Source organism: Vicia villosa, linkage group LG2 (assembly GCF_029867415.1).
Source record: "Vicia villosa cultivar HV-30 ecotype Madison, WI linkage group LG2, Vvil1.0, whole genome shotgun sequence".
NCBI lineage: Eukaryota > Viridiplantae > Streptophyta > Magnoliopsida > Fabales > Fabaceae > Vicia > Vicia villosa.
Genome location: NC_081181.1, coordinates 12,654,516 through 12,673,019, shown reverse-complemented (window position 1 = coordinate 12,673,019; position 18,504 = coordinate 12,654,516). Strand labels below are relative to the sequence as shown.

The 18,504-nt window shown below is 33.4% G+C and overlaps 2 protein-coding genes and 1 long non-coding RNA gene across 3 annotated transcripts; all 3 read right to left on the bottom strand.

Moving 5' to 3' along the window:
* Nucleotides 1-905: 905 nt before the first annotated feature.
* Nucleotides 906-5,690, bottom strand: LOC131649224 (protein unc-13 homolog). The gene is made up of 5 exons (XM_058918981.1): nucleotides 4,958-5,690; nucleotides 3,364-4,234; nucleotides 2,721-3,172; nucleotides 2,332-2,521; nucleotides 906-2,241 (listed from the first exon to the last, which is right to left on the bottom strand). Exons 1-5 carry the CDS (start codon nucleotides 5,327-5,329, stop codon nucleotides 1,313-1,315), a joined length of 2,814 nt encoding a protein of 937 aa, XP_058774964.1. The 5' UTR covers nucleotides 5,330-5,690; the 3' UTR covers nucleotides 906-1,312.
* A 2,283-nt stretch (nucleotides 5,691-7,973) lies between these two features.
* LOC131649222 (putative pentatricopeptide repeat-containing protein At5g08310, mitochondrial) lies at nucleotides 7,974-11,122 on the bottom strand. Its single transcript, XM_058918979.1, has one exon. The coding sequence runs from the start codon at nucleotides 10,887-10,889 to the stop codon at nucleotides 8,427-8,429; it is 2,463 nt and encodes an 820-aa protein (XP_058774962.1). The 5' UTR covers nucleotides 10,890-11,122; the 3' UTR covers nucleotides 7,974-8,426.
* A 1,839-nt stretch (nucleotides 11,123-12,961) lies between these two features.
* LOC131645908 (uncharacterized) lies at nucleotides 12,962-15,295 on the bottom strand. Its single transcript, XR_009297226.1, has 4 exons — nucleotides 15,078-15,295; nucleotides 14,461-14,650; nucleotides 14,268-14,353; nucleotides 12,962-13,377 (listed from the first exon to the last, which is right to left on the bottom strand). It is a non-coding gene; the product is annotated as an uncharacterized LOC131645908 (long non-coding RNA).
* Nucleotides 15,296-18,504: the final 3,209 nt, after the last annotated feature.

Below are 18,504 nucleotides of genomic sequence, written 5' to 3'. Positions count from 1 at the left end.
TAATTCTTCCGACCTAATTCAAACATTTTTGTTCCCAACCATTCAATCAATTTTGACCATTTTGAAAGTAATATGTTAAAATTAGTTTCTAGAGCTTCTAACATGGGTAATGTTTGCTCCAAAATACTTTTTCAAGTTGGACGCATCTCTAAACCTTATATGTTGCATCCGAAGTTGGAGATTTGCGTTGGCGAATAAATAAACTCAAGTTTTTTTAACACTAATCTTTTTCCTCGAGGTTTGAAAAAAATATCTAGACAATGCTTGATACAAACTCTATAATGACCTCTGAAATAAAAAACATGCAAGAAAGAGACGAGACACCTAGGATTCTCCACTTACATAGAACTTCCAATAACATGCATTAACCTAAAGAAAATAATAAGAAGAGAATGGATCACCTTGCCGAATTGCCTAATACCTTTGGATGGAGAAAACTATCAAGCTCGCACCTTTTGTTATAGAACAAATGAGTTTTTTCTTTTACACTTACAATATTAAACTTCCAACATTTTTAAATTACACTTACAATATTAAACTTCCAACATTTTTAAATCTTGAAATACATACAAATAATGATTTGTGATCAATAGCCACTGTCAATGGTCCCTTAATTTAAGACTCACACTGATTAAGAAAGTTGAATAAAATATAAAATATATTTATTATTCTAAAAGGGAGAGATGCTTAATGTTTATACAAGAACATTTATTTTAGATTACAGAAAAAAAATTATTTATTATTCTAAAAGGGAGAGATGCTTAATGTTAATACAAGAACATTTATTTTAGATTACAGAAAAAAATTAAATATATTTCGAATATGTTTAAAACCTTATAAATAAAGGACAGTGATAAATCTATAATTAGGGACGGAAATAGTGTCTAAATATAACTTGCACAAAATAAATAATTTAATTAGTTTTATATGGCCAAACTCGACTCGCCTTAAAAAAAATAAATAAATTACAGTGCCTTACAAATAACTGAACAAGTTAGTTGGAAATAAGAAAAATAATGTTCTCTGCATCCAAATCATCACACCATTGCATTTTTGACACAAGCTGGAAACAGTAACAAGCCAACAAATTAGCAAGCAAAGAATCATCTCATATCTGTACAAAGATACTGTTAAGCATTATTGAACATAAAGCACCATATATTTCCTAAAGTCAATCAAACCACTGACACTGATTAAGAGCTTCATGCTTCACTAAAGGAAATTTCAGAGCAGAAGAAATTTCCTAAAGCACCATATATATATAAGGTGGCAGGCAAGGTGTGAAATATCGAAGGGGTTAGTTATCAATTTGTTAGACTTTTGTAGGCAAGTTGTAATTCTTCTTAAGGAACTTGGCTGCTGCTTCATCATTCCTGTAACATAAAACTCGCAGAAGTGTGTCGGGTTCTCTTGGCCTCCATTGATCTGCTTTTGGAGGCAATGGAAGTCGTGATTTAGTCGAAGAGCCATACATTTCCTTAGTAATTTGGATAAATTGCTGAATTATGCTTTGTGTATCCGTGTGAAATAAGGGGAGTACACCTCGAACGGTTGCAGAATGTTTTTCGATTAATTCGGCCGGTAAGCCATCCCCATTTGACCAGAACAAGTCACTCAGAAGCTTGAAATCTTCCTCTATTACAATAGAATCTTGCAAAGAGAAAGCACGAGATGAACCTCCAGCCAACAAAACCAACAGGAACCCATCGAAAGAAGCCCGCATTACTTCAATAATTACTCGTGTTCTAACTTTATCATGTACCGTTGATGATATGATCTCTAAGTATTGCTCAAGCTCTTGAAGAAAAGGCTCAATCCTGGCTGATGAAACTTCTCCAACATATAGACCATCCCAAAGAACGTGACATAGATTTTGGAAAATAGCTTTGTAAGCTATACACTCGCAGAGTTGACGGATACCTTCCACTGCAGCGACTGCAGAAAGCTTGAAGCTCGCCCTGTTTGCTATATCATCCTCGTTGGAGGAATTAGAGCTGCTAAGATTGGCAACTATCCTCTTTTCCAGAACCCCTAATTCCATGCGAATACGCTGCATAGTATTAATGCGAACATACAGGTGGGGCACATCGAAAGAGTTATCATCACTCGTGGTTCTAACAAGGGTTTTCCTCCTCTGAGTCATTTGTGGCTTTTCTTTTTTACGGAATACACCGTGATGTTTTCCTTTTGTTGAACACCTGGTCAAATCAGGCAAAGTCGGGATGAATGTATTACGGTTCCCTGCAGAACATAAGGGAAAAACCTAGTCACACAAGGATTGAATAACTCAATTTGGTAAATCAAATGCTAACTAATGCATGGAATATTTACCGCAGCCGGATTTTGCTTTCAAAATGTATTGTTGGATAGATTTGTCAAGACCAGATACCAATTCAGGAAGTAAAGCTGCGTGCATGGATATGGGCAACATGAAGAAAGCTTCCACAGTGTCATCTATGAAACGTAGAACTTGAACTGCAGAAGGAGCAAAGCCTTCTTTATTTTCCTGTGGATTCCATGCCTGTAGCAAAGGATGGTGAAGTTAAATTATTTTAAAATCTTAAAGTTGCCACGTTCTTGTGCAGTAATAGCATAGTAATGGTAGTATCTAACAATATCTGAAATCATCATACAGGAAGAAAAAAAAAAGAGAAACGATTTGTTTAATTTAAAAAATATATATAACTTGGTAAGATTTTGAGCAACAAGATTAGACATACCTCTTGATGCATAATTCTGTCAACCAATTCCACCAGTCTATCCACTCTGATATTTATCCATGACTTAACAAGATTAGCAATTATAGCTTCCGCCTCATAAGGTTGGATCTCCATTATAACGGATTTCCCACCATCTTCACTATCAACAGAATCTTCCACTGCTATCTGCACCAGCTCTTTCTCCAACTTGTCAGCAGCCATCAACACTTCTATAGCATCTGGTGTCAACTCGGTGATACCTTTAACATATTTCTTCAACTCCTTTCCATAACACACATGAAGGGTAGCAACCGCAACACCAGCAGCAAGAGGATGCCATCTTTTTAGTTTAGGACTAAATATGTCTTTCTCCTCAAAAGCCAGTTCAGTAATGTCTCGTGCGAGGACAGAAAGAATTGGAAAAGGTTTGTTCTGTTTTCTTGATGGATGCTTTTTGGGATCCACTTTCTCCACTTTCTGCCTTAAAAGAGATTAGAGAGTTAAGCCATATGAGTGGCATCAAAATTAGGTAATTAGCACCATAGTAGAGCAAAACAACGACTTTATACTATTATGGTAAATGGTATGAAAAGTATACCGTATACAAATGTCATAAATAATCATATGTATGTGCCATCTGAAAGGAAGCTTTGAGTGATAGAACTTGCCTGAATGAAAACAGCACGCAATGATGATCTAATATAATTTTCAACTCTGGCGCAGGCTACATCGGCTTGGTTCTTCTTCCGATTATACTCATTGGAGATATCTTCTGCCAGAATCTTTGCTGATAGTGCAGCAAGAGATACAACGCTTTCCATGGATTCAATATTACCACTATGGAAAGTATCATGGTAGGCAATGAGCCTTTTCTCTGCCCAACCCAACATCAGATTCAATGTGGAGCTCAAAATTTTTGAGTAAGAAGGATCTTTCATGGCCTTAGTATCTTTCTCAACTTCCCCCAGTAGATTACAGGATGCAAAAAGCAGATCATTTTCTACTTCACGAGTGACGACGTATCTATGAAATAAGACCCATGTGAAACAAATATTATGTAGCGTTTCATTGATTCCGAGAATAAGCCAGGTCTTCTTAATGAGCTCTAAGACCTCATCAACCTCGTCTATCACACAGGTTTCAATGTGACCATCAAAACAAGCTTCTAAAAGAGTTTGGTAGATCCAAAGGTTCATTGGAAACCCGTCCGCCCAATGACATATCTCGGGAACAGACCCATCAAATGATCTACAAGAAAGAGACATAACAACACTTCGAAGGGTTTGCATTGATTCACCACTACTTGTAAAATTTATAGGTTTCTCAATGGCTCCACCAATTATGCGCCGTAGTTTCTGTGCAGAGGTGTCTGCCTTATCTAATGGAAGGTGAGGATGCAAGAGAAGCCCAGCTTCAAGAACCTTCAAATTTCTTCTCAACCAAGCTTCATATTCTTGTTGATTGGCAAAATCTGAATTCTTGAACAGTTGTATAAGCTCTAACGGAAGAACAACCAACTCCATGCGTCTTCCAAGCTATTTCAATTTCATGAACAAAGACCTAGTAAGCTATCATTAGTGATTAATCATATGTAAGGAGACAAATGAACCAGTTGAAATTTTAGATTTTGGTCCAATTTTTTTAATCCCAATCATAAAGGAACAGAATGAAGTGTAACCTTTTCCAGCGATAAGAAATTTATCCAACTTACTAATCAACAAACAAACAATAAAAGAAAGTGAAATACAGACTATCTATTCTAAACATTAATAACATGTAATCGATGAGCTGAGGCACACCGTAGGAATACTAATGAGAAGGTCCATCCAAATTTCAACATATCACGGTAGTAGTCAACCGAAGTCAACGAGCTTCAGTCCAAAGAAAAAAAGCAGAAGTCAACTAGTGGAAGTCCAATATCAGCTCTAGAATAGTGTGAAATATCATTTGAAAAACCTCAAGAAGTTTCAAGTACTTAACTAAAAATCAATAGAACTTCTGATTACTCGGATTCAATTCAATACTCACTGTATTCAATATTCATGTATGAATTGAATCACATTCATATCTACTTAAATTTTGAAAATAAGTCACAAGTCACAACAAAGCAAAAGCTTCTGGTTCATTTATAAGTGCTTTTCAATTAAAATCAACTTATGATTCTTCACTTACTATAGTAGTACTTAATGATATTCAAACAGAAATTGAATAAGCTTCTAAATGAAACGAAAAAGAAAAGGAAAGAACAGAATCGAAACCTGTGCAGCAGCAATTCTGAGAAGCGCTCTTCGAATCCTACTATCACTCTGTTCAGAGATTCTCATCTGCAGTCTCACAACTTCCCCAGTCGTCACCGGACGCTTACTCTTCAACGACGACGTTTTGAGTCCCAACGCCTTCTTCACCTTACTAGCCGCAATCGAAGTCCGCGAGCGGTGCAGCGAAGGCGCGGGAGCCGGATCAGCCGGATCCCTAACTCCCTTCTCTGACTGCGAAATGAATGTCAACGGCTTCGGACCTGAGCTCCGGCAGGCCGCTAAGAGGATCTCGTAGGCGGTTTCACGGAGGTCCGATGAAGGTAGATTCGGCGGCGGATCTCCGAACGGCGAGGGAATATGGTGGAGTGGCATGGCGGTTGGTGGTGAAGTGAAGGTTAAGGGTTTTGAATTTATTTATAATTGTGAATGTGAATAATAGTAACGGGTGAAGATTATTGGAAGGTTTTTTGAAGTGCGTGTTGAAGTGGGTTTTGCTTTTTAATTTTAATTTATTAATGAGAAAGTGTTGTGTTGTGTTGTGGTGATGAAGATTAGATTGGTTAAGTTGGCTTTTCCGAGTGAGATATGCTTACTTGACTTTCAAGATAGCTGCGTAACCTGCGTTGCGTGGTGGGGCAGATCAGATTGAGAGAGAGACCAGTTTTGTTTAGCGGAAGAGAGCGTTTTTGAGAGTTTTGAAATTGAAGAATCAAGAGGAAGTTAAGTTGGCAGTGGGTGGATAGGGACAAAATTTATGTTTTCCTATATAGATAAGTATATAAAAAAAAAAAAAAATTTTGACACTAATTTTTTATTTGTTATTTATTTAGCTTCTCCTACCAATCATTGTAGTTTGGTACGATATTAATTATTTAAAGTTATTTTTGTCATTATTATAAATAAATAATTTTACATTTTTTTGTCACAATACGAGTGATTGTCTCCACCAAAATACTTCCACAATAAATGGAAAACTAGATAAGATGATTTTTCTTGTATACTTTTGATTTGCTCGGTTTTTTCGATTTCGGCGGAGCGTCGGGTGTATTATTTACAAAATATTAATTAAGTGATTTTAAATATAAAAAAGATGGTAAATTATGATATTTAAAATTCGTGGTTAAATTATTTTTTTTAGTTTTAGAAAACATTTATGGAGGTTAAAAATAAGATAGAAGAATGAATGAGATGAAAAAAAATATCTAAAGCAAAAAAAATAATTGATAAAAATTAATGAGATAAGAGTTTAGAGGGAGTGCAACCAAACTTTATATAAGTTTTGTGAGTGAGAGTGTTAGATTTGACTAAGCATTTTAGAAAGGCATGTCTTATTTTCTAAGTCGATTTTGAGAAAGTCTATGATCCAGTTATTTGGAATTTTTTGGATTATATGTTTATTAGATTTGACTTTAAAAATAAGTGGAAGTTCTGGATGAGAGTGTGCGTCTTTTATGGTAATCTAGTTGTATTAGTTAATGATTGTCTAACTCAATAGATTAAGACTTAAAGCAGTTTGAAACAAGAAGATCCTTTAGCATTTTTCCTCTGTTAGTGGCTGAGGGTCTTATTGGGTTGATTATAAGGGCCATTGAGTTGAGTTTCTTTGCAAGTTTTAGAGTCAGTCCCTCCAATTTGAAGGTTTATCGCCTTTAGTATGCCGATGATACTATAATCTTATAAAATTCTTTAGTTGACAATTTATGGACCATAAAAGCAATTCTGAGGAGTTTTGAACTTGCTTCAAGTCTAAGGTTAATTTTTCTAAAAGTAGTTTGATTGAGATTAATGTGGATCTTACTTATCTAGAGTCAACCGGGGATTTTTCTCACTATTAAATTGAGTCCCTCTCGTTTAGGTACCTCGGATGCATATGGGAGCCAACCCTAGGTTTAAAGGTTGAGGAAGAAGCTCAATTCTTGGAATCATAGATATGTTAGCCTGGGGGATAATGATCCTCTTTCATTCTGTTCTAAATGTTATTTTTATTTTTTGTCTTTTTTTAGAATACTAGTGAAAGTGTGGGAAAAATTAGTTAGGTTTCAAAGGACGTTTCTGTAGGATGGTGTGAAGGAAGATTCAACGATCTGATGGGTTAGGTGGTGTGGTGTTTGTAAACTTGAGAATAATGGGGGTTTAGGTGTTAGAGACCTTTTGATGGTCAATTTGTCTCTTTTGGCCTAGTGGAGATGGAGGGTGATCTCGGGTGTATGTAGTCTTGGGTGTGAATTATCAAAGCTAGATATGGAGCCTCATCACTTCTTGGGTGTGAATTCTCAAAGCTAGATATGGAGCCTCATCACTTCTTCAGTGGCGAACTCATCTTCTTTCTGACTTCAGAATCTTATCATGTGTCTTAAGCAATAGCGGCTCAAGTGTTCACAAGTGTTCACATCTGCTTCCGAGACTACGTTTCAAGATTTCTGTTCAGTTGATTATGGTATTGGCAGTCCGACATCACTTCTTGGGTGTGAATTCTCAAAGCTAGATATGGAGCCTCATCACTTCTTCAGTGGCGAACTCATCTTCTTTCTGACTTCAGAATCTTATCATGTGTCTTAAGCAATAGCGGCTCAAGTGTTCACAAGTGTTCACATCTGCTTCCGAGACTACGTTTCAAGATTTCTGTTCAGTTGATTATGGTATTGGCAGTCCGACGTCTAGCCTAATTCTCGTTACCAGTAACTCTATAGTTTGACACTTCCATAGGAGTGTTTTTTTTTTTTTTTTAGTTTTATGGTCTTTGCTTAATTTGTTTTTAAGTTTTTGTTTCGGATTGTTTTTCCTTTGTAGTTAAACATTTCACGTGTCAGTTTAACTAACTCCCTATCTTATTATTTTAACAATAAAAAAACTTATCTTTAGGTTTAACTTAACACAAGTTAAAGCTATCACAAGCAGGCGAGTAATGATATTACTTGGGAATAGGCACACCACTCCGTCCAAATTTCAACATACTATAATGGTAGTAAGCAGAAGTCAACGAGTGGAAGTTCCAGTTTCAGCATATACATACGTAACCCAAAGAAAAAAAGGCATACATGACACATGAAAATTGTTTACTTCCAAATACATTTTTCTACGAAAATATATGTCACAACTATTGTAAGTGTTCTTCTATCTCAACTATAATTTGTATTTATTTTTATCCCTTGAACAAAAACGGCACCATAATATAAGAAAAGTAAGTAATACAACTATTCTTAGATATGCCATACTCTTCTGAGCATAAAGAAAAGCACACTCTTCTCTTCTGATCCTTTTTAATATGCTGAAGCCAATCCATAGCACTTATCCCCCCTTTGACTATTTCTAATCACCAACTTGACAACCAACATAAAACTTAGATTAATTCCAGAGCTCACATTCTCTTTGTAGCCAAAATATCAGCGGAGTGTGACAGATGCGTTTTTCTGTACATATGTTTCTGTGCCAAACCTGGCAATAGCAAAAAATGGTTGACTTCCTTTGATCAATCTTTTACTTCCAACAGTTCACTGTGTGTTGGAATCTTCCCCTCTTCTATTAGAACTTGGATGGCTGAGGATGTTCTGTGATCCTTACAAAACTTTCGAATTGCATCTACTGCAATGGGGTAGTTTTTATCAAGGGGGTTCGGAAAAAGTTCTAAGTCAACCATCTCTTTGAAAATCTCAAACGCAGATGTCAAATTCAGATCAGATAAATACGCACTTAGCAATGCAATATAAATGAAGGAGTCCGGTTTCATTTCTTTTTGTTCCATCTCGCGCAAATAACAAAGGGCTTCAGTTGGCCTACAGCATCTGCAAAGACCATAAATAAGTGCCATGAAAGAGATTCGATTTGGAGGGCAGCCTTTTTTTTCCATCTCCTTCCAGAGCAAGAGAGCGTCATCAGGCCTTTCTGCTTTGCATAATCCGTCCACCAAAGTTGTGTATGTAATAACATTAGGCTCCTTATCATCTTCACACATTCTGAATAGAAGTGCCATAGCTTTATCAACAGAACCGTTTTTGCACCACAAATCAATAAACATATTGTAGGTAACAACTGAGGGAGAAAGACCCCTCTCAACAAGCTCATCGAACAAAATTCCAGCCTCGGCTAATCTATCGGCTTTGCATAGCCCTCTTATCAACACGTTAAAACAAACCACATCCGGACAGTGGCCGCGAGAACACAAATCCCTGAATATTTTCATTGCACCATCCACTTCTTGAATGTTGACCAAGCCAGCAATTGCGGCAGAATACGAAACTATATCAGGAAGGAAGCCTTGCTGAACCATGTTATCAAGAAACTCACATGCTTCCATCACCCTCCCGTGATTACATAGCTCTTTCACAAGAAGGGTGGTATGTTTTATCCATGGTCCATGCCCACGCGCACCCATCTCCTTCAACATATCGCACGCTCCCGAGACATCCTTTCTTTTACACATGCATCCATAAATGGAGTTGTAAGTGAAATGAGTTGGTTCAACCCCTAATTCCCTCATCTCTCTCAAGAGCTCATAGCTCTCCTCCAATCTATTGGAATTGCAGAGACTATCAATCAGATTGTTGTAAATAGAAATAGTCGGTTTACCTGCAATTTTCCGCATATCATTAAAGAGACTAAGGGCAAGGTCCAGCTGATCATTTTTCAGTGAGCCATCGATCACAATGCTAAAGGAAGTGGTATTGGGGGAAACCAACCTCTCGGTGACCTTGGAGAAAGCATACATCCGGGACGCATCATCATCCTCAGTACTAGATTTGCTATGAATCATCATTTGAATAAGTCGATAAGCTTCATCCATCGACCCATCATTCACATAGCAAGTTAAAAGGGCATTATAAATCAAAACAAGAGTTTTTTCATCTTCCTCCCCTTCCAGAATTTCTTTTAGTAGCTTGGAAAGCATACCTATATCATCCGAAAAAGATGATATCAATTTAGTATAGATTCCAATATCCGGCTTCACCCCAGATTCCTTCATCTCGGAAAGCAAACTCAAAGCCCCGTCACTGTCATCAATCTTGCAGAGTCCTCCAATGAGAACATTGTACAAGGAAACATCAGGATTGAAACCATTCTCCCGTTGCATTTTTTCAAACATCTGGAGTGCCTTCTCAACGCGAGACTCCTTGACAAACCCATGAATCAAAACACAAATAGTCTTCTCAGTGAGTTTCATTCCATGTTCACCCATTCTCTCCACCATCTCAAAAGCCTTATCAACCTTGCCCAATTTAGAAAAATACACCGCCATCATAGAACAAACGCGGTCATCAGCCCAACCTTTCTCCTCCATTTCCTTATAAACACTCAAAGCCTGATCAACTCTACCAGCATTACAATAAGTAACAAGAATAGGCATGAGTGTGTACTTATCAAACTCCCAACCAAAATCCTTCATTTCATTCAACCTCATCTCCATCAAATGAAGCGACCCACATTTCGAAATAACCTCCAACAAAGCATTGTAGCAAAGACGATCCGGAACACAAAGACCCTTAAGCGACATTTCATCAAACAGGTGGTGGGCTTCTTGAGCCAAGCGAAGATTACCGAGGCAGCGAAGGAAGAAAGAGAAAGCACCGGGAGTGAACGAGCATGAGGAATTTGGGAGGTGTTTGGCGAGGTCGACGAGAGGTTGGGTTTTCTGGGAACGGGAGAGGATAGAAGCGATGGCGTTGAAGGTGAAGGAAGTGTGGTGATAAGGGTGTTGGTTGGAAGCCCAATGGAAGAAGTTATGGGCGACGCGCCAGCTACGGAGGCGCGTGAGGACGGATTCGACAAGGTGAGGGGTTAGTGAAGGTGAGAAGTTGGTGAGTTCAGGAGCGGAGGGTCCTTTGGTGGTGAAGATGGTGACAATGGAATCTGCAGTTTCAGCAGCAGAAGAAGAATAACAGAGTTTGGAGGAGAAGAAAGAGTGAGTGAGTTTGAACTTGTTGATTTTAAATGCCATGAGACAGAAAACCTTAGAATTTCGACAACAATAACGTTAGTTTCTTCGATTCCTTACAACGTTGTGCAGTGCTTCCACGAAAATGAAATAATGAAAACTATGGAGGAACGAAACTTTTGTGTAAGGGTGAGTTTGGTTCAAATAGGAGAGGAATTTTAAAAGAGGGAAGAGGAGAGGAGGGAGGAAAGGGATTTTTTTTAATGAGATAAGTATTTGGTTGAAAATAAGAGAGGGGAGTGGAAGAGAAGAGTTTTAATTAAAAATATGTTTGGTTTAGCCTAAACCGTTTAGGAGAGAAGGATAATGGTTTTATTAATAAAGGGCAATGCTAACGAGTGCCCCAAGGGCACTAGTTAAGAGTTTAAAATAATATATTTTGTTTATTAAATACTTGTATTAAATGAACTGAAAATTAAAATAATTGATTTTTCTAAGAAATAAAAGGTATGTTTTTATTGAAAACTAGTCAGAGACCCGTGCTGTCGCCCGGATGCATTATTTATGGTGTAGTATTTTTTAAATGATATAAAAAATGTGAAGTAAAGAAGTTTAACCAAATTGCATATATAAAATTGCATATATAAAATGAAAAAAATTAACAATCTAAAAAAAAATTTAATAATAAGAATTAGTAGTATAAAAATGAAGTTTTAAGTTAAAATAATGATGTACAAAAAGGTTTTAAAATAGGTCAAGAACACAATAGCAGAATAGGGTCATTGATTGAATTATAATTTTATCCATTAAAAGAAAGGGATATGAGTCACTATAGATTAAAGAGTAAATAAAATTGAGAAAAATTATTAAAGGTATAGTCACATGTGAACATTCCAAAAAGATGTGGCTTTATGTAATATCTTAGATCATTTGATAAGACTTGGTTATTGCTGATATATAATTATTATAAAATTACTAATAATTAAAAATATTTAAAAATAAATTTGTAGCAAATCACCGACATGATAAATCCAATATGTCTAATAACTATAAATATTAATAACTATAAATATGTAAAAAATATTTTATTAATTAAAATAAAAAAAATGAACTATGGTAATAGTGACCCGTAAAAATAGTGAATTTTAGTAATAATACTCGTGCGTCCGCACGGGTTAAAAATATGTAGTAAAATTTTTTGTCTGAATTGAGTTGATTCCCGTAACACTGAATGATATTGTTAAATTGAATAAAAAATATTTTATTTTTTTACGAATTTTAAAAAATTGATAATTTAATACTTCTGGTAATAATAAATTAATAATAAGAATGATTTGATACATGATAAAAATAATAAATTATAAATTAATATAATAAAATTGCAGCAAAATTAAGCCCGGTATTTATATTATGATTTTAACAAAATATTAGTAAGTTAAATAAACACAATTTTTTCTCTATATTTCTCTACTTTATTTTGATTGTAATTTTTCTCTTCTTGTCTCTATTTTCTTAATTGCAAATAAATTATTATTTTATCAGGCCTAATTTGTAGGAAAAGATATATATTGATATATATCTTTTTCTTTAGAATTCAGAATTTCTAATTATTATTTTAAATGCATAAATAAATTATAATAATAACAATTAATCGGTATCTCTGATTTATAATAATGGTCTTAATTAATGTTTAAATTTTGCAATTGATCAAAATATGGAAAAATATCTACATTTATTGAATCTGTCCACTGAAATTGAAAAGGACAAATGATAGAGATACAAAATTATTTATCAAATTTTTTTTTTAGTAAATTTCATTACATTACAAAATCCTTATTACACACCTCCCCAAATACTATAGAATAGTTAAAACTTTTCATAAAATTATATTACATTACAAAATATATTTCAAAAAATAATATATTTTTCATTAAAACTTTTATATTAACAGAGTGTAATAAGGAGTAAAAAATAAAATGCAAGTTCTAATATGGGAATGGCATTAATGATAAAATATTTCTAAAAAATTGAATATTTTGAATTGAAGTAACCATTTAGTACTTAAGATTTCTTATGTAAACACTATTAATTACCAAAACTAAACTAATACAGTAAAAAAATCAATAAAAGCAAGGTTGAATTTAAAAGTGATTAGAGAGAGATCGGGAGCATTTAGTCAAAGAACGAAGAGTATACAAATACTATTAGCAATAGTAAACAATCCAATGGATCAAACTCCTTGTACTTTGATATCTCCTTTCTTTCCTTTTCTCTTGTGCAGGATATTCATAACTTCTTTGGTTATAATAATATTCTCATGGATAGAACGACCCGGCACGAACCCCGTTTGGAAAGGAGAGATAAGCTTGTCCATGCAGCTTTTCAGTCTTCCAACGATAATCTTGCTCACTATCTTGTAGTTAGTGTTACACAATGATATTGGACGAAATTGTGAAACAAACTGGGGATGATCCACTTTCGAAATTAAACAGATATCTAGTTCTTCAAATGAAGAATCAGTGTGTAATTAATATGCAATTACTGGATAGTCCTACAAATTCAAATGAGCAATCAATGAGCAATTATTTGTGAAAAATGTATGTTTTCTCAACCTTAGTGATCATAAAAAGATCAGCATAATGAGATAAACCAAAGCATTTATTAATCTTTTATCTCTGCAACTAACTCAAAGTTTCACAAACCATTGACATTGTCAACTCATTTTCAAATATTATAAGACATTGGCCAATTAAAAAGAAAATACTAAATTTAGCAGTAAAAAAACAATATACTGAAATCAATAAAAAAACAATATAAAACCATTATAAAACTTAACAGAATTGACAGATTCAACTTTTCAGATTCATTTGATTACCATTATAAATAGAAAAAGCTCTAAATTTTCATCATTATTATAAATAAAAATAGGGTAATGCTAACGAGTGCCCCAGGGGCACTGGTTAAGAGATTAAAAAGGTAAGTTAAACATTATTTAATAAAGTAAAAAGATATGTTTTTATCTAAAATATATGTATTAAATGAACTGAAAATATAAATGATTAACTTTTTTTAAAGAAAATTAAGTGTATTCAATGCATTGAATCTAAAATATTTTCTTAATTTGGAATGCTTAACCAGTGCCCCTGGGGCACTCGTTAGCATGACCCATAAAAATAATTACTCATTAAGAGTTTTAAAGTTTATATTTTAATATTTCATTTATCTAATTCAAATTTATTTCATCCAAATTATTTAGTGAACTTTTTTATTTTAGTAAATTTTGCATATAAATCAAACCAATCTAAAACTTTCTAAAATTTTGAAAACTTAAAAATAGATAGAATAAAAAAGATGGTTCATGTGTTTATTCATGTGCTTGAATAGCATCTTTTGAAAATAATATAGAATCTATAAAACTTATCAGGTGCAGTGTTTCCCTACTCTCTCAGTATCGATGGATCTCGGTCTCTTGCCGTCGACGACCATTTTGCGTACTCATCTCCAATCTTTATCTTGTAGGCATAAATCTGAGAAAAAAATCAAACAAAAGTAAGGAAAATAGCAGCATGTGACTCATTAAATATATAAATGGTTCTTTATATCATATGCATTAATAATAGGCAATTACATGTACCAATTCAATTCTTTGAGTATTAGCTTATCAATTCCATCCCGCTCCTTAACAAAATATGGTCTTCTGCACTCCCATGGTCAGCCGCAACAATGTTTATCCCATCCACTTGCTCAATTGTGTCAAGAATTATGAAAATTTATCATTTACCAGAATGCATCTCTCTTTGTAAATAGACTATGCCGCCAGTTCTCTTCAATAAAAAATAACACAGTAAAGACACGATCAAATCCAAACAGAAGAGAAAAAATAAGAAATCGACGAAGGCATTTCATCGAACACTTTGTAAGCAAGATTGAAAACAAATTTTCTTCTCCTTGACAGCAGTTCCACACCCACATAAAAAACCCAATACCAACGTGGCCACACAATAAACACAGTGATAAATCAACCACGATTCATGATAAGAAAATGACATCAACCACAAACAAAAACAAACTCATTCAAATTGCAAACAATAAATAAATAAATAAATAACCGAGTTACTCTAAATGCATCGATCTTGCATCTTGCTCAGCCTTTTCGCCAAAAGATAACTTATCATAAAAGCTTAACAGTGAAAGCAGCTTATTGAATACAAATAAAAACGCATTAAGAACATCATTAAAAGAAAGGTTTACCTATAACACGGTGGTTCCGGTTTGTAGAAGGAAAAAGCCATCGATAACCTAATGGTAACGTTTGGTTAGAAAACAAAAAGATGAGAGAGATGAGGAAAAGGGTCGGTTGAATGAGAGATTGTGAAATGAGAGGTTTTGACACAGGTAAGAGAAAGGAAAGGTTCGTCCAAGAGAGAGAAAGAGAAAACGCAGGGTTTGGGCTTGGAAAAGAGAAAGAGAAGTGTAATTTTGAATTAAAGAAGAGTTTGAGCTGCCAAGTGTCGAATACTGATTGGATAAGTAGAAAAGTTGTAGAGTGATTTTGTTAATTACCATATTGTCTAAATTGCAGTGCAAATTATTTTTGAAGAAAGGGTATTTTGGGATGTTTGGCCAATTCATTAGTAAATGATAGATAGTAGAGTAAATTGTCTAAATTGCAGTGCAAATTATTTTTGAAGAAAGGGTATTTTGGGATGTTTGGCCAATTCATTAGTAAATGATAGATAGTAGATAGTAGATAGTAGATACTTGTATTCAATGCATTGGAAGTTTAAATTATTGATTCATTTAATGAATATTTTCTATATTTCCTGGGGCACTCGTTAGCATGACCCATTAATAAATTACATTTTTATTTTTATGATTTTATATAAGTGATATAATATTCTTAATAAATATTTTTTTTGTAATAAATTTTTTAATATTGAGGGACCAAAACGTTATAATTTACTATAACATTAATAAATTGAGTACACTTGATTCAGATTATAACTCTCCAACACAAATGAAACTATGGCTCTGTTTGGGAAGACAATTTTTCGAGCTTATAGTTTATGTCTTATGTCTTATAAGCTCATATGATAATTTAGACCTGTTTGGTAACGGTCTTTTCATCACGAGCTTATAGCTTATTTTATTAGCTTATAGCTTATTTTCCAGACGCTATTTCAAATAGCGTTTTAGTTTATGTCTTATAGCTTATTACTTTTTCTTCCTTTTTTATCCTTATTATTTCAATTAAAATCCATTTTTAACCCTTATAATTTATTTTAATTTAAAATAAAATAATTATATATTAAATATCTTTTATGTCATTTTACATTTATAAGTTAATTGAACCGCTAATTTTACCAAACACTTCAATGAGCTTATAAGCTATCAGTCTCAATCATCCGCTATAAACTATAAGTCATCAGTCATCAGCCATCAGTCATAAGCTATAAGCTATCAGCTAGCTTATCAGTCAACTGCTATTTTTACCAAACAGACCCTATATGCTAATAATAATTTTTAAATAGTGATGAATCATCTAACAAAACAAATACATAAAATAAGTTATTTTTAAAACTAATAATTTATTTTTTTTAATTTTTCACTTAATACAAATCATAATTATTTCATTATTTTTGTAATTTTTTAATGTTTATTTATGTTCATTTTATTTCCTAATTTTGTTATTTATCCTATTATATTTTCTTTTATATCAAATTTTAAATCATTCACTTTATTTTATTTTTTGTTTATTCATTTTATTAAAAAAAATTAAATTATTAATTTTAATAATAATTTATTTTATGTATTTGTTTTATTAGATGATTCATCACTATTTAAAAATTGTTATTAGCATATAGTTTTATTTGTGTCGGAGACTTATAATCTGAATCAAGTGTACTCAATTTATTAACGTAGGGTAAATTATAACGTTTTAGTCCCTCAATATTAAAAAAATTATTACCAAAAAATATTTATAAATTTTTTATATTTAAATATTATATCACTTATATAAGATCATAAGGGTAAAAATGTAAATTATTAATAAAACTCCTCTCCTACCCTCCTGAACCAATCATATTTTTAATTAAAACCTCTCACTTCCCCTCCCCTCTCTTATTTTGAACCAAACACTTATCTGATTAAAAAAAAATCCTTCATCTCCCCTCCCATCCCCTTCCCTCCTTCGAGGTAGAGCAAGGGAGGGGAGGGGAAGAAATATTTATAATGAAATGTGTTTGGTTCAATTTTTAGGAGGGGAGATGAGAGGAGGGCAGGGGAGCAAAATTCTTCCAAATGACACTTTTTGCGTTCCCCCGAATCGGGGGATTCGGAGAGGAGGGGGAGAGTCTGAATTTTATATTAATATATTTACTAAAATATCCTCAGTTTTATTTTATTATTGTAAAATTATTATTTTCTTTTGTGTTAGTGCTTCACCTTCAAATTATTTTTTATTTTTTTATTTAATAAAAATTATAATTACTGTAATTTTTTATTTTTTACTATAATTTATTTTATGTATTAAAAAGTTGTTATCAACGCATAATTTATTTTGTGTCGAGAGTAATAATACGAATCAAGTGTACTTATTTTTTTAATGTTATATGGTGCGTTATGACTTTTTAATCACTCAATAATAAAAATATTATTTCCAAAAAAATATTTATGAAATTTTTATCTTTGAATATCATCTTACTTATATAAAATTACAAGGATAAAATTATAAATTATTATTAAAATCCCTCCCCTCTCCTCGTGAACCAAACATATTTTTAAAAGAAATTCCTCCCTTCCCCTCCTCTCCCCTCGTTTGAACCAAATATATATATATATATATATATATATATATATATATATATATATATATATATATATATATATATATATATATATAATTACAAAAAATCCCTCTCATCCCCTCCCCTTCCTTTTCCTCCATTAAAATCGCTCCCCTTCCCCCCCTCATTTCAACCAAACAAACCCTAAATCTCCTCCCCTCCCCTCCTTCTCATTTGAACCAAATAGACCCTAAAGGATGGGAAGGGGAGGGAAGGAAAGATGAGAGATTCTTTTAATTATATATATGTCTGTGTGTGTGTGTGTGTGTGTGTGTGTGTGTGTGTGTGTGTGTGTGTGTGTGTGTGTGTGTGTGTGTGTGTGTGTGTGTGTGTGTGTGTGTGTGTGTGATTCATTGTTCTCATTTTCCATAATAACCAAGTGTTCTCACTTGAGTCGTTCCCTATATGTTTAAAATATCATAGTTGAAATAATTAAATGCATAATTATAATTAATGTAGACAAATATGCTCAAAGACATTTTTATTTAAAAACTTACAAGAGTTCTTGCTCAGGGAAACTACAATTGTAGACAAGTATGTTCTCCAAATTTCGAATGCCCTAAACAGACTCACAAACCTCCTATATATAGGCGTAAACTAAGAAGTCCGAACTTCCAACTTATTACAACTGGATTTCAAAAGGAAATAAACATACAAAGTGGCCGACAAACTTAAATGGCCAAAAACAAAAAGTAAAATAAGATGCCAACATGGCTTCATAATACACCAAATAACACCAAAATAAATAATATACTGGATTCCTTTGAGATGTAAAGTAATAATAATGTCATCTCTTTTCAGATAATTCCAAAGAAGCTTTATTTCTTCTTATC